We start from the raw sequence: 15,887 nt of genomic DNA, 5'->3' as shown, positions 1-15,887 counted from the left end.
AATTACGGTAATATTACGTTGCGTGTGACACACAGCCCACCACAGATTAACTGATCTTACACCCAGTTGTTGGCATTTACATCAAAATTATGTTCATAATATTGTCAACTTTGAGTGTGTGTATTATTCAATAACTATTAACTTGGATGCCAACAAAACAAATCATTTTTATATTACAAGTTTCACCCAATGATAGACATCTTTTTTTTCAAAAGAATAAAATTGAAGCTCATTACAATGTATTTGTGAAATTACAATTAAATAGATAAAAAAAGAGGGAGAGGGAATGCATGAAATTAACATTCATACATTAAGTCTGACTTTATTGAAGGGAAAACATCTTAAATATGAAATCCATTTTTATACATTTTACTAATGTATTTCCCCTCCTGCAAAAATCTAATGTTTATTTTCAGAATACGAAGTGTTAATATTGTCTTGGTAGGGATTAATGTGGGTATGTTTATTAACGTTGTTGTAAAACATTTCTGTCCGTAGAGGGCGCTGTTATTAATATATCCAGTCCCCGTGCGATGGTAGAAATCGTCAACTCAAATAAACATAAATAGTAATATGGTAATCCAAATCATTTATTTACCAAGACATGTATATATTCAAACATATTCGGTGAGGTGTTTAAAACGAATTTAAAAACATCATTTAGTGCGTTTTTTGCTTTGGGTGGCGACAACAGTGATCCAACACGGGTTTTATAAAACGCAAATACATACAATCACAGCCCGTCTATAGAGAGACTGTAAAAACTAATAGATTACTGTATTTACATCGCGAAGTTATGATTGCAAATGACCTTTTTATAGATTTCACAATTTGTATTTTCAATTTTTCCGGTTTCCGAAGTTTCCGAGGATGAGGCAAGTCCACTTTAATTGCTGCCAGACAGGACACCCTCTATCGTCGAATATTGGACTCTGATAAAAAGGTACGTCATCAACCTCTGCGGCCTTATCCAGGCTATTTCGTGTTATTTTGTACGAATCGTTACAAACACTGATCACTGAAGAATCACTCACGATTACTTATACACGACTTTCCTATTTCAAACAGTATTCATACCAAGAATTGGACCACATCGGAACCAATACATTGCGTACGTGGAGCCCTGACCAGGAAATAAAAAAAATGGCGACACCCATGGATTCTGGAAAGCCACAGTCGATTGTTGACGATTTCATGTACGGCAGTAACGTGGCCTCGTCTCATGTATATATTCGTCTTGGTAAGTTTTACAATAGAAGGAATAACCATGTGTACTTATCGTTACCAAAGAACAATTCGTTATTACGTTAGTACTCTAAATCCTATTCTAAATCAGTACAAATTATTGGAAAACGAAAGTGAAATCACGATCGGTGCGTTACAAAGGAGTGGGTGAAAGGGGAAGGAATCAAGCGGATGCCCGTTCAGATCAGACACTGTAGAACGCACAATTACGTGAAAATATTTTTGAGTGGCGAAGTCCAAACAGGCTTCTTAACTAGTGCAGTGTTTGATAGTCATATGCATTCCCGAAGAAGATAAAATGTCTTACAAAAAACAAAAAAAGGCAACAAGAATCAAATTCACAATACAATCTTCAAATTGCATCTTATTATCATAAGTACTTATGAACAAATAAAAATAGCGAAAAATAAATGTGCAGAACATCCAAGCTTAAACCCTAAACCCTGTTACATTTCAGTTTTTGAATTAAATATTCACATGAGAGATTCACCATGAAGTTTCATAGATAAACATACGTTTATTTGCTTGCAATACTAGTATATATTGAAATGTCAATAATTACTACCGGGGGGTAACAGGCAATTCCTGGCAAGTGAGTACAGCCCAGCAGTTTATTGATTTATTAAAAATAGGAATGACATAACCATAGAATGAAGTGTATGTGTGCTGCAGATGTTGAAAACTTACATGCTTGAGTTGAACTTGATGTAAGATGACGTCATGTCTGTCTTAGGTGTCACCTCAGCTCGAAGTAGCTAGAATCGTTCTGAGTTCAATATGGCCTGTCCATTTTGGGGAAAACAATTATTACCGGTACTGAACATTTCTAAAAAATGTTTTGCTATGAACGTCTCACTGATTATAATTTGTTGAACAACAAAATTGAGTCAATCATGTATAGGAAGTGCATCATTTTAACACTTCAGATTCATTCCATATACTCTTAATTCATTTTCTTTGTGTGTGTTTGGAGTAGGGGGGGTGGTGGAGTTGCGTACTAAAAAGGGTGCAAAACTGGCTTTGAAGTCACAAATCTATAAAAAGATAATATAAAGATGATTTTTTTAATTTTGTGTATCCATTATAAACATCTTGATCTTTAATTACAGGATTCTTACGCAAGGTTTATTGTATCCTGTCTGCTCAGCTGTTGGTTACCACAATAACATGCGCTGTGTTTATGAGTGTTGAAGAAATCAGATTCCTTGTACAGAATAGGTAAGTCTCATCTAATATACCCTTGTCTTAATATAGTAAATATACATTAGAATAAAAAAAACACATGAAACTCACAAAGTGCTACAGTTGTTGCATGTACACTAGAGGTTTTCCTGGAAAAAAAACTGTAAGAAGGAGCACTGCAATTCAGCGGCACTACCAAGTGGGGGAGATAGGGTTCTCCCTACCAGGGTATGGAGTTTTTGATAATTCTAAGTTAAAATTGAGCATTTTTGGGGCCAAAATTACTACCAGACAGGTCACAGTTGAAGACTGTGGCCACATGTGATCACTGGTCAATCAATTTTATGATTGCCAGAGGATCTGCTCCCCTAGTAAGGGGTGCATTTCCATGGCATGAGGGCGCTGCGCCCCTGTTCCCTTGTTTAAAAAAATCCCTGTGTACACAATACATTTCACTCCTGTAGCATGGCAACCAATATCAAAAACCAACTAATTGGGCAAGTTCATAGCAGAATAAAATCTTGGTTGTTGAAATGTCACGATTCACACTCGTTCTGTGTCCATTGTTAATAAATAACATTCAACTACTGGTATTACATTCTTTCAGTGCATTTATGTTAATATTTGCCTTCATCATCTCCATGGTATCAGTTATAGCATTGTTGATCAAGCGACATGAATACCCCACCAACATGATTCTTCTTGGCGTTTTCGTAAGTATTATTTGTCAATGTCTTGGCCTTGATGCACATTCAATAAGCAGTAGTTTTCAATGTTTGTTCATTTTCATGTATGTAATTAAAGGAAGATAATCATTTCATCCCTATTATATATTCAATTGTAGAATACAATAGAAAACAAAAGTCTTTTTTTAGCTCCGCTGTCGACTTTGTCGAGCGGAGCTTATCATATGAGTGATTGTCCGTCGTCGTCGTCTGTGTCAATGTTTTACTTTTTCAACTTCTTCTTGAAAACTACAAGCCTGAATGCTTTGATACTTGGTGTATATGTACCTTGGGTAGACCTCTCTTAGGTTTGTTCATTTCATGTTGATAACTTCAATTCTCTAATTTTAGTGAATATTTTTGTATTTTTGGTAAAAAGTGATATTTTCGACTTCTTGTTAAAAACCGCAAGTTCAATTGATTTGATACTACATATATAGGTACTACATGTGGACCTCTCTCAGATTTGTTCATTTCGTGATGATATCTTCAATTCTCTAATTTTGGTGAATATTTTTGTCATTTTTGGTAAAAAGTGATATTTTCGACTTCTTGTTAAAAACCGCAAATCCCGATTGCTTTGATATTACATATATAGGTACTACATGTGGACCTCTCTCAGATTTGTTCATTTTGTGATGATATTTTCAATTCTCTAATTTTGGTAAATATTTTTGTAATTTTTGGTAAAAAGTGATATTTTCGACTTCTTGTTAAAAACCAATAGTCCGATTGCTTTGATATTACATATATAGGTACTACATGTGGACCTCTCTCAGATTTGTTTGTTTTGATATGATATGATATCTTCAATTCTCTATTTATTTTGGTGAATATTTTTGTAATTTTTGGTAAAAAGTGATATTTTCGACTTCTTGTTAAAAAATGTAAGTCCGATTGCTTTGATACTATTCATATTGTTCATTTTCTAATGATGTCTTCAGTTCTTTAATTGAAATGTGCATTACTAACAGCGGAGCTATCTCAGCCAATAGGCTGCTTGTTTAGCTCCGCTGTCGACTTTGTCGAGCGGAGCTTATCATATGAGTGATTGTCCGGCGTCGTCCGTGTAAGTGCAAAAAATTGCTAAAAAAAAATTATTTTTATCTTAATAACTAAGTTGCATTTTTGTGGGAGTATCATGATCAAAGTACCAAAGTCTCGCACAGATGAGAAACAAGATTATACATGGAATAAAATTTTATTTCATTTCTTCTCTCCGATCAATGATCTCACTTACAATTCTTTGAGAATCACACAAATCTAATAATTTTATTTTGTTTTCGCCCTCCTCAAACAAATTGCCTTATAAAAACTCGAGGAACAAGGAATAAAATAAGTCTGGCCTTACAGAAATAAAAGTTGAAAACAGATTTTGTTACTCTGATTGATACTTTCCAATCATTTTTTATTTACAGACTCTGGTAGAAGCCTATAGTGTTGGTACCATTGTGACATTCTACGATAAAATGGTTGTAGTACAAGCCTTTGCACTGACTGTATCCGTGGTTATCTGTCTCACAATTTATACTCTACAAAGCACTAGAGATTTCAGTTCCTGGGGAGCTGGGTAAGTACAAATAGTTACATTTCTTTGTATGTACATGTGTATGCAAGACAGACTTCCCCTCCAGTCGGTGTGCAATTGTGTGCCACACTAGCTTTTGATTCATCTGTACAGATGATTTAGGTTTTTTGAATATTAATTCATCTGTGTACTTAGTATCCTGGCAAATGATATATAATCTGTCTAAAAATAAATCTCAACTGTAATAAAGTGAACATGTGCCACCATTAGATGAATTGTTAAACAAAACAATACATATCTTGGAAATTCACAACTGTTAAACAAGCAAATGCTTTGATAATGGCTGACGATATTATTCAGTGAATGGAAAATATCACAGTAAATCATTCAAACATGTGACGACTCGTATACATGCAAAGTCGTTCATATTTTAAGTTTTTGCAGAGAAAGAAGGATGATGTGTGTTCAAGAAAACATTTTAAAACATTTTTTATAGGATTCTATGGATAACTTATAATAATATTCAAAATTCTCCAATATTTTGTGACAGCCATATGTAGCCCTCATTTTTTTAGCATAGGTCACCAAACAAAATTATGAGATATGATGGAATGTTTTTGCTATAGAAACCAATTTTAAACTACTCAAAACGCGCATATTTTATCAATTTTCAAGGTCGTTTTGTAGAAAAATTAGTATGGTGACCATATATTTTTATTTCAGAATTTTGAAAATTACAGTAATCTAATCTACTTGTATCTCACTGGATTTCAAGGTTTTCTGGGTATTTGTTTTTTAAATGGTAGCAAACTATCTCAAATTACAAATATCCCAAAAAACAGACTGTCTGGAGAGTGAATGAAACCTGAAAATTTCAGATATGTGTGTACCTGTATTTTTGTCAGTGCGAGTGTATTGTGGATTTTAATAGAATAACGGTTTCTCAGTCCCAGTGTTTATGCTCTCATACCAAAATAGCTGGGGCTTACTAAAAACAATGATGAGAGGGTCCAATTCATATTTACCCGGTATGTTGATCAAAACGATCCATTGATATCACATACATTACAGTGTTATCGTTTGGTGGTTCAATTGCATGCATCACATGTTCATTTTATCAAACAGCTGTGCTTCGCACAATGCTGTATTACCTAATATAACAGCTGATTGACATTTTGTTTTTGTATTAAGATAAAAGCTTAACATTTAACATTTACCGGTATTACTGTCATTGCAAGAATAATCGCTGGGCAACGTTTCAATTTTCATCACTGTTTTTGCTCACCATATAGCTATACATCTAGCAGTAATGCTTTTAATCAAGCTAATACAAAATATTGACAGTAAATAATGATTTAGAGGCAACAAAACATCATCTGAAACATAAAACAAAAAATTCTCCCATTCTACCATATGTTGCACACTTCACTGATACGCAAATTTGCAACAAGGAAAAAAAATGGCTTGGACGCAGATTTCAAACTACATGTACCGGGGGCAACATGCATTATACAAAGCAAAGGCTAATTTTTTTTTTACTGAACGCTTTCCGGTGTATTGGTTGTGGGTGGCGTGACAGTCCTGTACCGGTACTTAACCTTGTCACCTCTTTCATTACAAATTCACAAAATAGTCCCGTTTATAGTCTGCACTTGCCTTCAGAAGATTGGGATAGTCAAATTTTTGGAGTATAAACTGAAAATTGACTCAAATTTTGTCTGTTGACTAGAAATTAGAGTTAATTTTCAGAATATGCAGTGTAGAATTTGCATAGAATTAGCATATCTAGTTTGCATATAATTAGCATACCAATCAAACATTTCAAAGAAAATTCATAGCACTTTTATACATGTATTTACATTAACCTCAAATACTGTGTACAAGTACTATATTAATGTTCTTGCATTATTTTGATAAATAAATTAAACCACTAGATGTCAAAAAAATATCAACTTTGACAGATGAAGAATATCCATTTTATTCTCTGTAATGGAACAAGTTGTGAAATTCTAGCCTTTCATTCATTACTTTTAAATTTCTTTCAAGTAATTTCATTTTTTCATAAGTTTTATAAATGCACTGATATATTGTAATAGTTGAAAAACTCAAGTAATAAGAAGAAAAATATTTTCACATAACAAAATTTACATTTAAAAGAAAAAAGAAAAAATCGAATCCGATGACTGTAAGTAAATTGATCATTATATTGATTGCGTTATGGGTACTGAGGACAAAGGTCAAATCAGATACCGTGCCATCCATGTTGTTTCAGTGTTTACTGTACGTTTTGTTTTGGCGATTCTTTTGATGATTTTTTTTTACTTTTCGCCAATAAAAGGCAAGTAACAAGCAATTGGACCAATAAATTGTTGTTGGTTCTTCTGTTCTTAAGTATCTCAGCTAATTCAGGAATGATGAGAAAACTTGTTTTGACTCTCCCATTGTGTGATTAACGCAATGCTTGTGACAATCACTTCACGCCTCCAGCCATTGTTTTTTGTTTATTTATTCAGCCAGTGTTTCCCCTGGCACCCAATCCATTGTCCTAGTTGTCACCTATGCCACTATCTGTCTCTTAGTTCTTTGTTTTATCGCTTGTCAATTAATAAGAGGTCTCTCAATAATGTCTTTGGGACATCTTCCGGGACTGGTAAAACAGCTGTGCACCGAAAACAATGGAGGGCGTTGAAGATAAATAGAGGGGCGCTACAAATTGAAGAGGGGCGCAAATAAATTAAAGAGAGGCGCTGCGCTCCTCTTAAACCCCTCGTGGAGAACACTGATATGTATAGTATCAAAGCAATCAGACTTGTGGTTTTTAACAAGAATTCAAATATATTACTTTTTACCAAAAATGACAAAAATATTTATCAATATTGGAGAATTAAAGATATCATTACAAAATGAACAAATCTGAAAGAGGTCCACATGGAGTACCTATATATGTAATATAAAAACAATCGGACTTGCAGTTTTTTACAAGAAATCGAAAATATCACTTTTTACAAAAAATGACAAAAATATTCACCAAAAATAGAGAATTTGAGATTTTGACATGAAATATACAAATCTAAGAAAGAACCATCCAAGGTACTTGCATATCAAATTTGAAAACATTCTGACTTGCGGTTTCGAAGAAGAAGTTGAAATTGTAAAGTTGACGACGGCGGACAATCAGTAATATGAACAGCTCCGCTTTGTCGACAGCGGAGCTGAAAAGTGGAGAATAATTTAGGCAAATAAAGTCTGGTGTTAAGGTAGCGAGAAGGGAAATTTTCACTTTTTTCTTGATTTTTCAAAAATTCATAAAACGATTACTTTAGACTTTGATACATCACCCCAGGTTTACAAAAGATCGAAATTGCGAAATAATGTTGCTCAAATTAGTGTTTTAAAACACTAGCAGAAAAGACTACCACTGGCGTTTCGTGGATATTTGCATAATGTTTATCTTTGAAAGGTTTTAAATGATAACATCTTATCTGTATACTCTGTTGTTGACGATTCTGATATAACGGGTGATAAGCTTCCAGTTGCAAACAATGCATGTTCATCTAACGTCCATTGTCAGCATTATTGTCAGTCGAGACTTCGTCCGAGAAACATGGTCATACAGTACTCATTTCGCCCAACCTTCCGCTTTTACATCGACCGCTTATCGCTTAATTTCCAACCAAGCGGTCTTGTCCGACCGGTAACCGACCGCATTTTAATCGCGTTTTTTTTTTCGCTCGCTCGCTCATTGAAAACATTGACCGCTCGCCCAAACACTGATCACTGGCACATGGGTGGTCGAAATGGTGGTTTTGATAGTAAAGTGTGAACATACAACTAGTATTAACTATTATTACATTCTGAACGACACTTCAAATCTAATAGTTGTATTACACTTGTATCGTGAAAGCAACTGAACTGGGACCTCTTGTTACGTGTTTTGGGTGCTTGTTCTAGATGTAATATTTTTTTTATAATTTTAATGAGACAGTTACGTGAAAAAAGCCTAGGTAACTCCTTTTGAGAGAGCAGAGAAACGAGGAAATGATAGTGATTAATTCCTAAAATAACGATACCGAATCCACATCGGTCCACGTCTGGTAAAATTTTACATTCAATTTTTAAAATTAAGTCACGATCATTGAATGAGTTCGGTCTATACTGTATACGTACCGTAAAAGTGTTCCCGCAACAAATATTTTCGACTAAAAACGGCCATATGCCCTGAAAAAATGTATGAATAATTTATTGGGCTTAAAAGAAAAACGTGTCAAATTTAGTTATAGCCATAACTATTTGGTGGCCAGTCGATGAACAATTCGAAACTCAGGATTCACACGGAAGTCCTTCAGGGCTGTAAATCATCGACCCTACTCTTTTTTACTTTATTTCACAACTTGCTGATTCGCGTGAACTCTAATGTATCTTAGCCTAGTATTTTCTTTTTGAACTAAGGTCAAATTCCATCAGTTTGTCAAAATATGTTTTTCAGCGAATAATTTTGAAGCCTGTCACAGCACAAAAAATTATGTGAATCGGCGTCGGAGATTGGATTGTACGACCCTTCAATTAGCGTCAAATATGCTTTGTTACAACATCATTGATTGGCTGAGAGTCACCTGATCGGAGCACGACCTGGGTCACAGAACCATATTTGTCCGTATTATCAACAGGACTTTGCAAGATAACCACACCCACATTTTCAATCTTTTTTAGCGCGGAAGTTGCCAACAAATGTAAAAAAAAATCGTGAATTTCATGGATTCGAATAAAATAAAGCAAGCGATTGATAAGGATGATTATTAATATTTTCCCCAATGCTCTTCGAATTTTTATTTTTTTTATTTTAAGGTAAGAAATGGCTAGTTGAAGTTGCATCGTCTTCAATGCGGTTGTTTCACCGCGAACAAATCTAGCTCTGTTTTGGGCATGGTTTAGTTTTGCGATGTAAAATAAAATATATATTAAAATAATAATACTTGTTTGATTATTTGGGGTTTCAGCCCATGAATTACGGTCAATGTTTGTCTTCTCTCGGCTAATTGTCACAGTGTTGGTCGACGCCCTTCCTAAACTCAATATGGAGAAACCAACGGAGATCGACATTCCAAACAAACAATCAAAATTATCAACGAAAGACGAGATTTTTCTAGATATTTACAAACATACTGTCATGACAAACATATGTAAAATTAACAAATACACAAAGAGGTGTAATATTAGGTTTTATTTTAGGCTTAGAAATATTTTCTTTCACTCAGCCCATGCATGTAACTGCCATTTAGCTTTACGGTCCTTCAGCATCGGGGGAAAACAACAATAATTATACAAAACACATTGCGAAGACTCAACAATCAGGAAAGAAACCCCAGACAACCATGTCGTACTTGTGTTGAAATACATTTTGTATTTCACGTCAGAATATTGTTTAAAATAAAATATTCAGTCCAAGCCAAATCGAGGTCAAAGGGTCAGGTTGCGTGCATATAATTATAGATAGTTAAAACAAAAAGTATTTGAACTTTTGTCAGCTGTTCAACATCTATAAAAAACAGAAAGACAATTATAAGACAATGTGAACCTCGGAAATTTTGAATGCGCGCGAGCGAGCAGGTTATATTTCAGGGTTTGCGCGGTCGAAAATAAAGCGGAAATTGTCCGGTCGAATTCAACAAGCGGTCGCAAAAGCGAGAGAAAAGGGTGATTGGAAAGCGGAAGCGGGCGGGAGGTTGTGCGAAAGGAGTACTGTAACTTTGCACAATTTTCTTTTAAATCGTTTTATTTTCCAAGTCAATATTCTATTTTACTAATACATTTTTTTTCTAACGCAATGGCGAAGAAAAGAAAGAAAGCGTTGACAGACGAGGCAAAGAAAAATCTGCCACTCAGTGTCGCACTCTGACACAGCAATTTTTTTTCAAACATCGGCTATTTTGTTTCACCATGAAAACCGTTTTATTAGCTCCGCTGTCGACTTTGTCGAGCAGAGCTTATCATATGAGTGATTGTCCGGCGGCGTCCGGTGTCCGTGTCAATGTTTTACTTTTTCGACTTCTTCTTGAAAACTACAAGCCTGAATGCTTTGATACTTGGTGAATATGTACCTTGGATAGACCTCTCTCAGATTTGTTCATTTCGTGATGATATCTTTAATTCTCTAATTTTCCGGAATATTTTTGTCATTTTTGGTAAAAAGTGATATTTTCGACTTCTTGTTAAAAGCCGCAAGTCCAATTGCTTTGATATTACATATATAGGTACTACATGTGGACCTCTCTCAGATTTGTTCATTTTGTAATGATATCTTTAATTCTCTAATTTTGGTGAATATTTTTGTCATTTTTGGTAAAAAGTGATATTTTTGACTTCTTCTTAAAAACTGCATGTCCAATTGCTTTGATACTACATATCTAGGTACTACATGTGGTCCTCTCTCAGGTTTGTTCATTTCGTGATGATATCTTTAATTCTCTAATTTTCCGGAATATTTTTGTCATTTTTGGTAAAAAGTGATATTTTCGACTTCTTGTTAAAAACCACAAGTCCAATTGCTTTGATACTACATATATAGGTACTACATGTGGACCACTCTCAAATTTGTTCATTTCATGATGATATCTTCAATTCTCTAATTTTGATGAATATTTATGTCATTTTTGGTAAAAAGTGATATTTTCTTCTTGTTAAAAACCACAATCATTTATGGTTAAAAATTATATTTTTGAATTCTTGTTGAAAACAGCAAGTCCCATTGCATTGATACTATGCATATTGTTCATTTTCTAATGATATCTTCTGTTCTTCAATTGAAATGTGCATTGCTAACAGCGGAGCTATCTCAGCCGAGAGGCTGCTTGTTAGATGTCTTATCAGAGACACTTGAAGGATTAGCTTGTTTGTAAACTGTCAGCGTGTACAGTGGGACAGTAATGTTTGTCAGAGGATTATTCTAAATTGTTCGTTTGCATAACAATGGAAAACCCGAACGTTCCTGGAGTACGGACTCAAATGCCAGCAGTTTTCTTCATTTTTCATGCTCGAGCTTGAAATTATTCATTATCTGACACTCTTTATGAGTTCTATATCAGTGGTTAATATGTTTGGCCATTTTTAGTGTATATTTATAATAATGCAGCAAATCTACAGTGTTTTATTAACCAAAACTGTTTTTCGCGTTTTTCTCGAATTGAAGTTTTGATCGAGTACGACTCATTGGGACCACCGCCAAATCAAGTGCGTTCAGACTAGGACATTCAAACTCGCAGTTATCTTTCAAAAGATAATGATGGTGCGAAATATGTCTGGGTTTTTAAAGAAAATGCTTTGTCACAGAATAATAGTCTGTTAAAGGTGCCAAGTATGAAATAATTTAAGGACAAAAACCTGCATAGAAATCGGATTAATAGCTCTTTTGATTATCGGAGACGCATTTCAATGGACTTGAGTACGGACAATGCATGACGTAAATTTCACCAGGAAATTCCGCAGTGTGCTCTCGCAATCGCGGACTTAGTCATTTTTACAAGGTTCGCCATTTTTGATGTCACGTGATAATTATGTAAACAATGACTGTCCAGTTTGTGCGAACTTGTACCTCTGTACTTAGTCTTTTGATATATATAACCTAAATTACTGTTCTGAACGAGACAACAGACAGAGAATGTTTTATTTAAAAACGTCACAAAACCCTTCTCGCTACCTTAAAAGGTTAAATTCCCATTAGAACAATTATTTGGGTAACATGCAAGATTAACTCTTACTGGTAGTATGGAAAATGTGGTCGTTATTTGGTAAATTTTAAAAGGGTCTTTATAGTTGTCATTTTTATCACTGAAGATTAATCTTCTATGGATAACAGGGAATTTTTCTTTCACATGACCTAATTCAGTTGCCAATATTTACTCTGTTCTCTTTCTTCTCTTGCAGATTATTCTCCATGTTGTGGATCATGATTATGGCAGGTTTTCTCAGATTCTTTTTTCAAACCGACTCATTGGAATTCATTATCGCCATCGGTGGTGCTGCTTTGTTCTGTGGATTTATTATTTATGATACGCATATGTTAATGCACAAGTTATCACCTGAAGAGTATATTGTGGCCACAATAAACCTTTATTTGGACATCATCAATCTTTTCCTCTACATCCTTAGAATCCTCAGCGAGTTAAATAAGAAAAACTGAATTGTGGGAAAATGAATCCGATAGGTATCGGGGTGAACTCGCAGTAAAACAAAGGCAGTCACTTCCAGAACAGTTTGGGGGCAGTAAGCCTGGTAATTTGACAAAATTTGCACAACAACTAAATAGTTCTCTGGTTACTCATTCTACTATTAATTAAGTGCATATATCAATTTATAGAAAGATTATATTTTAAGACCATTTATGCGTCATTTCGCTGTAAAATCATTAGAAACTCTGGGGTAGATTTTGAAACAAATGTGGACAGAGGCGTGTTTTGAAAAGCAAATTCCACAGGGAAGATTGCAAAAATATTGCATTCTTTGTATCAAACTAGAAAGCCTGAACTGTTTTGAAATTGAGACCTACTTGTATATAATGACATTTTAGTTGCAATAATTTGTATTTGGTTTGGTTTAAAAAACAGTGCCCACATGCTCTTTGGACATTGTCTTTAAATAAACAAATTAATGAAAACAGTTGATGTGGCGGCACTGTCTGATTACATACAGAACTTGATTTTGAATCGAAGCCTGACAAATTTTTACTTGTCAATAAAAAAAATATTTTTGTTGCATGAAACATTTACATAATTGATCACACTTACCTGTAAAAATTTGATGTAATGGGGAAAAAAACTTGATTTGGGTTTACATGTACTTTTTTTTTTCCATTGTATTTTCTGAAAGCATTTTACCTTGTGTTTTTTAGTCATTTATCAAAAACAGTCTTTTTGAATGACTGTCTGGCACATAGTCTTGTAACTTTCTCTACAATACAGATCTATCTGATTTCGAACTCTTCCAATGAATGCTTTGATTTACAGTGTATCAGGAGTTATGTTTTATTGGTATATTTTAATTAATTAATCAAGAATTATTGTTGCTAATCATCGCTAAAAATTAAAAATAAATTCGGAAGCATGTTGGGATATCAGTTTTACAGCCATTCTGTGAATTATTCTGTCACGTTACCAAGATGGCTCACAGCGATGACGCTGCTTGACAGATGGCATGCTGTATATAATTTACCATAGGGTGATCAACATTATAATTTGTAAAGTTAGTTTACGTATTTAATTCAAGAAATATTAAAACACTTCAAAGTAACCTGTTCATATATTCTAATATTTTTTTTTTCGTTTTGAGAAACAACTTCACCCGTATCTAGTAGGTTAATGGAATGATCTAAAGTGTGCATGTGTCAATGTAACAGCACCGTCAAGTCTAGATTGGACAAAAACAGTTTTGAAAAATTGCAAGTCATCTTGTTCAAATAATTCCCAAGTGGCCGTAAACCTTGTAGTTTAAGAGTTAGTAGTGGTAGTCCATTGCAGCCATGTATGAATACAAATACATGTAAAACATTTTGTGTGGAAAACGCATAGCTTTAAAAACAAACTGGTTTATGTAAAAAAATATTTATATATATATATACTGTATATTAATTTTTAGGAAATGATAGGGCAAGAGTTGATAATGTGGGCGCTTCAAGTTTCTGGCAATTACACAAACCTTGCTGATTTGTACACACTAGAGAATTCAATAAAGACGTAGTATATCATGTTCTGATGTTTGCTTTTATTTTTATTTCTTAAACTGTTGACTGCAGATCAGTTTTCTCACCATCTGAATGTCCAACACTACATTCTGCATCACTGTTGCTATAGTTACTTGATTCTTCTGATAAAGATGTGTCACTGTCATCTGTTTCTGAGTCATCAGAACAAGTGTCCTGTTCTAGTAGTGACATTTGAGCTATGTGCTCAAGCAGTCCCCCATCACTAGCACCAACTGCACTCTGATCAACATTGCAATTCTCCTTACTGCTTTCCATGTGCATAACACCAGGGTATCCATACTGATGTATTGTTATATTCTCCATACCCTGCACGATGTCTTCAGTTGTGTTTTCCTCGGCTTCTACCAATGTTGCAGCATGTTCTAACTCGTCCAATTCAAGGCCAAGGTCTGATTTTGTAATTTTCACCTATAAAACCATATAAAGAGCAACTTTTTCATATCATTTTAGAAAAAAGAAATAATACGGGAAATTTTCCTGATCACACAAATCATTTTATATGATATAGTTCTTGTAAATATCGACTCTGTAGTCACAGAGTAAAGCTAAAGGTCATTCACGGGTATTTCTACCAATTAAAAAAGGTAATATTTTTAACACAAAAAAGTGCTTCTTAATTATAGATTTGGATATATGCCATAACCATTTGAGTGTTTTACTCGATACAAATCATACTATTAGAGAAAATCATGTTACAAAATGCCAAAAATTTCCATAGGAAATAAATATTATTCCTCAGAATCTCCTAATAATTTGTGACAATTGGAATTACCTATCTTATAACAATATACTATTCTATTCATTATACGCCTCTGAATTTTCAGATACCACTGAACTTTTTCCCATGTTAATCAATGTTAAATGGCTCAAACATTGCCATTCTCCCATTTGAGATTCTGAGAAATAGGTACCGGGTAGGAATATAGTGAAAAAATAAAATGGCCACCAGATGACCATTTTGAATAATAAAAAACAAGTCATTGAAAATGACACAGTCCCCATTAAGTTCTCTTTGTGCTCGTCATATTAAAGCGGAGGGGTTGTCGCGAGCGTGTCCTTGAAACTTGAGTTCCAAGTGGCGTATACAACAGATTGTTTATTTACATCAAAACACGTGTTTCGTGTCATAGTAATATGGCCAAAATAAAAACAGCCGTTATTCAGCCATCTTTGATCTGATTATGAAACACACTGATATGTATGATGTATGTGCCAAATACGAATGAAAATGGTACATAAATTGTGGAAATATAGTAGTAAGGCCAAAAAGTCAGATGGCTGTCTATCGGCCATCCTTGACCAGATTTTGAAACAAATTGTCATGGATATGCATCCTAACATGTATAAAGTACATGTATGTGCCAAATTTGAATGAAAACTGACAGAGCACGTCCAAGATACCGCATAAAAAAACAAAAACAAGATGCCTGCCAGTCGACCATCTTTGATCCAT

General features: G+C 34.3%; 2 protein-coding genes across 3 annotated transcripts in view; one reads left to right on the top strand and one right to left on the bottom strand.

Moving 5' to 3' along the window:
* The first annotated feature begins 853 nt into the window (after nt 1-853).
* On the top strand, nt 854-14,418 carry LOC144356534 (protein lifeguard 4-like). 2 transcript variants are annotated; one of them, XM_085497025.1, is made up of 6 exons: nt 854-943; nt 1,069-1,240; nt 2,355-2,463; nt 3,035-3,140; nt 4,571-4,722; nt 12,601-14,418. In XM_085497025.1, exons 2-6 carry the CDS (start codon nt 1,144-1,146, stop codon nt 12,854-12,856), a joined length of 720 nt encoding a protein of 239 aa, XP_085353151.1. In that variant the 5' UTR covers nt 854-943; nt 1,069-1,143; the 3' UTR covers nt 12,857-14,418. The 2 variants fall into 2 exon arrangements, with proteins under 2 accessions (XP_085353151.1, XP_085353152.1); XM_085497026.1 differs by lacking the exon at nt 854-943 and having other exon boundaries at nt 950-1,240.
* Nucleotides 14,419-15,887, bottom strand: part of LOC100375181 (protein SHQ1 homolog) — a 35,740-nt gene continuing 34,271 nt past the window's right edge. Inside the window, exon 11 of the mRNA XM_006819407.3 lies at nt 14,419-14,842. Within this exon, the coding sequence (XP_006819470.1) occupies nt 14,447-14,842 (396 nt within the window). The 3' untranslated portion in view covers nt 14,419-14,446. The remainder of the gene's footprint in view (nt 14,843-15,887) is intronic.

The sequence above is a fragment of the Saccoglossus kowalevskii genome, chromosome 3 (genome assembly GCF_978046115.1).
Source record: "Saccoglossus kowalevskii chromosome 3, keSacKowa6.1, whole genome shotgun sequence".
In the NCBI taxonomy this organism is placed as follows: Eukaryota; Metazoa; Hemichordata; class Enteropneusta; family Harrimaniidae; genus Saccoglossus; species Saccoglossus kowalevskii.
Note: the sequence above shows the minus strand (reverse complement) of the source record. Positions and strands in the feature narration are given on the sequence as shown.